Consider the following 7,958-nt stretch of genomic DNA (forward strand, 5'->3'; position numbering starts at 1 on the left):
CTAGCATCTGCACAGCCCTGAGTCCATCCCTAACAGTGGAGGGAAATATGTACCAACACACACACATCACACACATACACACACACACACACACACACACACACACACACACACACACACACACACACGTGAGGATTGTTAGGTCTGCGGGTCCCGCCACATATATGCGTCCTAACTTGCTTCTGAGGTTAGACCATGTGAGAACACCTCCCGCAAAACAAAGCCAGCCTGTCACGAACTGGGTCTGTGTACTGTAGACAAACTGGGTAATTGGCCTCTCCGCCTCCTCATCCAAAACAAACACTCGCAAACGCCCGCCCCCACGCTGGCAGGATCTGCCTGTCATCTGGGCACCGGCTCCGGCTGCCTCCGACCCTGTAGACACCGCAGGCCCTGCCCTCGCTCGCTCGCCCCGGACGGGGCCGCGCGGGCTGACGCACAGGCCACAGCCTCCGCCTCGGGGCGCATGGACTCCAGCCCAGGGGTGACAGCTGCGGGAGGCGGTGCGGGGAGCGGGCGTCCTCCCGCCCGGGCTCGGCTCCTGGCGGCCTCTCGCCTGCGCGGGTGACGGCGGCGTGCGGGCCGGGAAACGCAGGGCACGCCGTCCTCCGCTCCGAGGCTGCGGGGCGCGCGGTGAAAGCCTCACGCAGTTGCGGGCGCCGCCCGGGAGCTAGAGCGGGGCGAGCGCGGCGCCCACGCGCGGAGGGGTGGGCTCCGTGCTCCCGGGGACCGGGCGGGGCAGGGGGCATCCTGCAAAGTTGACCCAGGGCGGGCTATCGCCGGCGCCCTGCTGCCCTAGATTCGCCCGGTTCTTCCCGCGGAGCCAGGCGTGGACCTCGCCGCCCCGCTGACACCCGAGGGACCGGGAGAAGCCATCGGGCGTCGGCTGGAGCCCGCGCAGAGCGAGATGGAGGCTGCGAGAAGGGACGCGCCGGCCGGCGCTGTGTAGCCCGCTGGCCCCGGGGCTGGATCTTGCCCGGACGCTGTCGGGGGGGCGCGAGCAGGGCCCTCCCCCGGGCTGCCATGGAGGTGCCCAATGTCAAGGACTTCCAGTGGAAGCGCCTTGCTCCACTGCCTAGCCGCCGGGTCTACTGCTCACTGCTGGAGACCGGGGGGCAGGTCTATGCCATCGGGGGATGTGATGACAATGGTGTCCCCATGGACTGCTTCGAGGTCTACTCCCCCGAGGCCGACCAGTGGACCTCCCTGCCCTCCTTGCCCACAGCCCGGGCTGGGGTAGCGGTTACTGCCCTAGGAAAGCGGATTATGGTGATCGGGGGTGTGGGCACCAATCAACTGCCTGTGAAGGTCGTGGAAATGTACAATATCGATGAGGGCAAGTGGAAGAAGAGGAGCGTCCTGCGTGAGGCTGCCATGGGCATTTCTGTCACAGCTAAAGGCAAGTGGGGCCAGGGTTGAGGGTGGGCATAAAGAAGAAAGTAAAAGGTCATGGGGGAAATGGGTGGAAGGCAACATGATTGGGGGGGGGGGGCAATACACAGTCCCCATAACATTCGAGCCTTACATTAAGCACTAAAACTAGAGACCCACTGTCCTTCCTTCACAGATTGGAATACTGAGCAGGTGAAATGTCTAGGAATTCCAGCTGATGCCAGGAGTCAGCTCCAGCGGGTTCCTCCCAACAGGCTGGGCAGGCCACTGCAGAGCGAGAGCCAAGGTGTGAGCTAGGAGGTTATCTGCAATGACTCTGCAGACCCTGGCATTCAGCCGAATGACCACATTTGCCATTGGCCACTTGCCCCGCCCCCAACCTACCTATGTGGGTCCCTGAGGATGCTTGCCCCATCCTTCTGCCATGACCAGGCCCACCAAGGAGGCTTTGGGACCCAATCCCAGGATCTTCACTGACTCCTGACTACAGTTTCAGACATACTAAGTGGAGGTCAGAATGTTTCCAAAGGTTTCTTCGTATTGCGGATCACCCAGGTTTTTACCAAGTTCTCTGGCTTGCATGTGGTTTTAAAATCCTCATTTCACTTCCTCATGGCTCTCATTTCACTCCTCTTAGGCCTAATACAGCCTATAGTATAGAGGGGGTTCAGCCACAGTTTTGCTAAAAACACAGAGTTTTATGAGAATGGGAGTTGAGACCCCAAGTTCTTAGACACTTGCCTCCAAACCATAAGCTTGGTGGGGTGACCTTCTTATTTTCCATCTTTTCCTGTCTCTCTATACTACCCCAGCTGACTGCCTGGCATATGGGCAGATCAGAAACCCGCTTAAGCACCTGCTCTGTCCCTGGCACAGTCTTAGGCCCCAGAGAGGAAGGAAAAGGGTAGAAAATCTTGAAAGTGATTGGCAAGAAGGTGGAGCCCAGAACCCCCTCAGGCAGGGTAGGCAACAGGGTTCTCATGATCTGCAAGTTGGGGGAACGAAAAGTCAGGCCTGGTGCTAGAGGCCTGTAATCCTAACCACTCTGGAGGCAAGACTTGCCTAGCAGCAGGGTACAGTGGTGCACACCTTTAATCCCAGCACTTAGGAGGCAGAGGCAGGCAGAGCTCTTGAGTTTGATGCCAGCCTGGTCTACAAAGTTATAGGACAGCCAGGGCCACACAGAGGAACCCTGTCTTGAAAAAGAAAATAATAACAACAAAAACAAGAAAACACTTGGCTAGGTTGAGGCAAAAGGATTATGAGTTTGTGGGCAGTTTAAATTACATAGTAAGAGCCTTTTTTTTTTTTTTTTTTTTTAATGGAAGGCCCAGAGGCCCATGGGGACACTGAGAATAATGAGTATGGACTACATTTCATTCTTAGCTTCAATAAATTATGCTGAAAGTTAAGAATTAAGGCTTACTCTTGATGCTTTATTCCTTTGAACTTTCGATATGTTCAGTGAGATAAGTGCTATTTTTATTCTTATTTTATTCTTATTTTAGAAGAAGCAGCATGGAGCCCAGAAAGGTTAATTCACCAAGGTTAAGTAGATAGTAAGTGACCCGTGGGGCTGACTACATACAGTTCTAAAGGCCCTCAGCATGTCTGTAGAATTACCTGAGAATTCCTAGGGGACAGGTCACTGCTGGAGGTCATTACAAAGCCTCTTCTCTGGCCTTCCCTTCTGGCTGCCTAGAAAGGACGACGGTGGAAGGACAAACCTCCAAGGGGTTATCTGGGCCTAGACGTCACTGCCATCTGTCTCCATGCAGGGTTTAGTGTACCAGGCTATGCCAAGGACTTGGCATAAGCTGTGGCACACAGTCCAGCCACAGCTTCAGAAAGATTAATCACAACAGGGACTTTGGATGGTGCTACTCACCCTACCAAAAGAGCTGTGATCCACTGGCAGACCCATGGCTGGGAACGTGGTGAGGTCTGTAGAAAGTGGTGCATGCTGTCTGGGTGACTGGGCTGAACCATGTCTGTGCGTGGCCTTTCCCTTAGATTACCGAGTGTATGCTGCAGGTGGGATGGGCCTGGACCTCCGTCCGCACAACTACTTGCAACACTACGACATGCTAAAGGACATGTGGCTGTCACTGGCACCCATGCCCACCCCAAGATACGCCGCCACCTCCTTCCTCCGGGGCTCCAAGATCTATGTGCTGGGTAAGGACAAGCTACAAGCTCATTTCCTCTCCCTTCCTTGGGTGAGTTCCTTGGGAAGTGATACCCACAGCCTGAGAATTTTCTTGGCCCTAGGGGATAATCACACTGCCCCAACCCTTGAGGAGTCTTTCAAATGACTGAATAATAGAAGGGAAACCCCAGCCCTATCTGTTCTCAGAAACGGCTCTCTCTCTGTTTTTTGTTTTGTTTTGTTTTGTTTTTGTCCACCCTGCACCCTGTTCCCACCTCCAGGGGGACGACAATCTAAGTATGCAGTCAATGCCTTTGAGGTCTTTGACATAGAGTCTCGGTCCTGGACCAAGTTCCCCAACATTCCCTGTAAGCGAGCCTTCTCCAGCTTTGTGAACCTGGACAATCACTTGTACAGCCTGGGAGGCCTGCGACAAGGTCGTCTCTACCGGCAGCCCAAGTTCCTCCGGACAATGGATGTGTTCGACATGGAACAGGGTGAGCTGGATTCCCACCCCCTTAGCTACTTGCCTCTTTTCTGACTGATCTCCATTTTTCCCATTCTGGCAATCTTCCAGGGGCTGCTTACATATCCCAACAGGCCTCTCTGGAGTCTGAGTACCCTTCCTAACTCATGGACATGCTTGGAGTCAAATTATCTTCAAAGCTCCTTTTGGCCTGCTTGGCTGTTTTCATTATGGTCTTTCCTCCTCCATCTCCAGTATCTGTGCAGGATCAGGTTAGGAATGGACTCCCCTTTTGCCAGTGGAGAATCAGAGGGATCCTGATTACTCCACTCACCACCTGTAATCAGATGCCTCTCCAGTTTAGAGCTGTGGAAAATCTAAATAGAACAGGAAGCTCATGGGAATTGTGTACTGTGACGAGCACCAGAGAAGGCTGAGGTGGTTGAGGGTGTCATTTCTATCATCAGGGGATGTTCTCTGCACCCTGAACACAAGGGTGAATGGAAAGGAATGGCCATCAGGGTAAGATTCCTCTGTATTTGTCAGGGGACATCTGCACCTAATCATCTTTCTCTGTCCTGTCGTTTTGCACGGCTTGCAGGGGGGTGGCTGAAGATGGAACGCTCATTCTTCCTTAAGAAGCGCCGGGCAGACTTTGTGGCTGGTGGTCTGAGTGGACGAGTCATAGTGGCTGGCGGACTTGGTAAGGATAGGTCATCTCAGCTGTGCTGTGTTGTGTGTGTGAAAAGTCGAGAAGGAGGCAGCAGTACTCTAGAACTCCAGATAACCAAGAGCAGAGAAGACAATCCTAGTCTTAAGATAAACAGGCAGAGAGAGAGGGGACATGGGACAAAGTTGCTTGACAGGCATTCCTGGCCCAGGATGGTAAAGAGAGAGCTATCCTGTAGCCAAATACAATGAAGTTCTTCTGGGTTGGGACATGGTCACCATGGGACATGGCTTGGTGGCTGGGCTCCTCTGGTCTAAGGTCTGATTCCCCTGTTGTTTTCAGGAAACCAGCCCACTGTCCTGGAGACAGCAGAAGCATTCCACCCAGAGAAGAACAAATGGGAGGCCCTCCCACCCATGCCCACACCCCGCTGCGCCTGCTCCAGCATTGTCTTCAAGAACTGCCTCCTGGCTGTGGGGGGTGTCAGCCAGGGTCTGAGCGATGCGGTAGAGGCGCTGTATGTCTCTGACTCCTAGCCGGCCCAAGCAGCGCCTTCTCCTGGACAGTGTCACTCCACTCCTGACATGAGGAATGGTCTCTTCAAAAACAGTTTGGACTACTTCCTCAGTCTCCAACTCTTGTTACTGGCCAGTGGGGTCAAGCCCTGGGGTTCTCAGTGACCTCCCTCTAAACCCCCAATCCCAGAGAGCTGAAGAAAGCATAGTGGACTCCACCAGTCTATTAGAGCTGGGCTGTGGACTGGGGAGATGTCTCACACAGTGTTCAGACACAGAAAGACACAAGAATGTTTCCCGCTCTCACCTACCTCCTGAGGTGGAGGGCAGTTGCCACAAAGAAGGGGAGCTATTGTCCTTCCCCATCTCTGAGGTACTTTGTCATGAGAAAAACTTTGAAGAACAGGGCATCCCCAACCCCTTGTATCTCTTTGGTTGATATCTGTTCTCCATATAGAAGTCAGCTGTGGGCCTGCCCAGATCTCACCTACTTATCAGGGACTGGACTTGAAGCTAGGGCAGTTGTGTAGAAAGGAAGCTGGGGGTCACACACCAGGCCAGGCCAATATCCTTGGCAAAGAGGACCCTTCCTCTTAGGTTCTTTTGGGCATGTGATGATGGAGAGTCAATATCTTCTAGTTTGCCTTTTGCTACCCTCTCCCAACGCAAGGCCTGCCCAACAGCCCTCAGAGTATTTCTGGGTGAAACCTTCTCATTTACACTGTGGCTTCCAAATCCACAAAGGGTGGATTAATAATTGCACTCTGATTAATAACAGCAGCACAATGATTGGTATCTTTATTCCTGTCTTCTTTGGACTCTGGAGACAAGACAAGGAGTGTCTGGTTAGTAGACAGAAAACCCCACCTCCCGCTACATTCTCAGGCTAAATAGGGACCCACTGGCCACTTGTTCTTGACCATTCCTATTGAAGAGTCCTACTGTCTCTCAGCCACAGCTGTCTCACTCTCAAAGACGCAGCAAATTTTTCTTCTCTCGGTGCACATGCTTATGTTTGGCCAACATACATCCAGTCTTTGCCAGGTTATACCCATGTCTAACCTCAATCCATTCAGCTGAAGCTCATTTTCTCCATGTTCAAAGGATGAAAGTACTGTTCATTGACATAAAAGGAACTGAGGGAGGAAAAAGCCAGAAGGATACCTGTGCCTTCTTTCTAGCCTGCACAGCAGCTCTTTGTACTTCCACTTCCCAGCCATTCGTACTGGGTTAGGACCTAGCATGGGGAAGAACACTAACCCAGCATGCTCAGGGACCTGAGGCCCATCCCCAGCACAGAAACCAAACCAAACTATCTCTGAGTTATCACTGTGGACACAAAGAATAAAACCCCTACTGAGTCTGTGGAGGAGCCAGGGAGCCTGCTTCACTCTTCACAGGGCTCAGGTGATTAATTACCTCTTAAGGAGCCTGAGCTGGAGGATGGCCTATCAGTGTCTGAGAGGTCAGAAGGACTTCTTTCTAGTGTGGGAATAAGGGTGACACTTCCAGGAGGATCTTCAGGGATGGAGTGAAAACCGGTTTTTAAGGAATTAATGGTCCCTTTCTTCTTTGGATATTGGGAGGACACTGCCACCTGCTGGCCTAATGCTTTCTTTCTCACTGAGGTGAAGAGACACATTGTGGCCTAATGAAAAGACCACAAACCTCCATTGCTTATGGATCCAATACTGTTCAACCCTGAACTAACCATTAGGAAAAAAGAGACGGGGAGCTACAGAGGATACATGGCTTCACACTCGACTCCATCTTCCTAGCCTGTTTCTACTTCTGTCCTGCCCATATCATCCCCAACCCGAAAGGAGCCAAGCCATACTCACTCCAAGGGACTCACTCCAGGCATAATGGCCCCATATCTTTGGATATAACTGAATCCTCTTAAGAGAGTTGGAACCTTAGGGGATCAGCCAGTTCTATGAGGTTGAATTAGACATTGGAATTATCAAAGCAATTCAAAGTGGAGCTGGTATCTGCTAGGGTCACCCCTGCCGAGTTGCATTGTGGCGAGACTAGGGCTACCTCAGTGAGGAGTGAGGGAAGAAGCCTTTGTTGGCTGTGGTAAAGCATGCAGCTCTGCACCACTTGCATCTCAGAGGTAACGCAGCCAAAAGCCTGTCTCCACGCCTCACACATCCAACTGCCCCAGGCCTCCCCACACCACCACCTCATCTGAACTGCCCAGAGTGTCTCACAAGGTGGCAAAGTCCTTATTCAGTTCCCTGGTCTGCTCTGAGGCAAGTCTCTTGAGCATAGGAGGGGGCTGATGCCAGCTGAACAACATAATGAGCTCTGAATCAGAAACTGGAGAGGGTGGCACACACCTTCAATGCCAACAGCCAGGAGGCAGAAACAGGTGAGCTTGAGACCAGCCTGGTCTATAGAGAGAATTCCAGGATAGCCAGGGCTACATGCAGAAACCTGGTCTCACCCCCTCCCCCCCACAAAGTCAGAACTACTGAAAGGGCTTGGTTACTGGGGAGGGCATGTAAGAGAATTCAGAGGCATTTCCAGGGATGTGGGACTGTAATGCAGTCCAGCAGATCCAGAAAGGACCTCTGCACACCTTGTTAAGGAGTCTGGACTTCATGCCTGTGGGAAATTAAGAGCAAATGAAGGTCACCTCAATCGAATGGGATGGCCATAGTGTCTCTTTGGAGGATAGTGGAGGAGGTAGAGACCAAGGTACTATCCAGGATTAGGAGGAAGCTAGGGTGTTACGCCAGCCACACTTTCAAGACTTGTCTC

General features: G+C 52.6%; 1 protein-coding gene across 1 annotated transcript; it reads left to right on the forward strand.

The window, feature by feature from the left end:
• The first annotated feature begins 689 nt into the window (after positions 1–689).
• On the forward strand, positions 690–6,364 carry Klhdc8a (kelch domain containing 8A). Its single transcript, XM_055598137.1, has 5 exons — positions 690–1,399; positions 3,406–3,570; positions 3,823–4,038; positions 4,609–4,710; positions 5,020–6,364. Exons 1-5 carry the CDS (start codon positions 1,024–1,026, stop codon positions 5,211–5,213), a joined length of 1,053 nt encoding a protein of 350 aa, XP_055454112.1. The 5' UTR covers positions 690–1,023; the 3' UTR covers positions 5,214–6,364.
• The last annotated feature ends 1,594 nt before the right edge of the window (positions 6,365–7,958 follow it).

This window comes from Psammomys obesus, unplaced genomic scaffold, assembly GCF_907164565.1.
Source record: "Psammomys obesus unplaced genomic scaffold, mPsaObe1.curated_primary_1811, whole genome shotgun sequence".
Classification (NCBI taxonomy): Eukaryota; Metazoa; Chordata; class Mammalia; order Rodentia; family Muridae; genus Psammomys; species Psammomys obesus.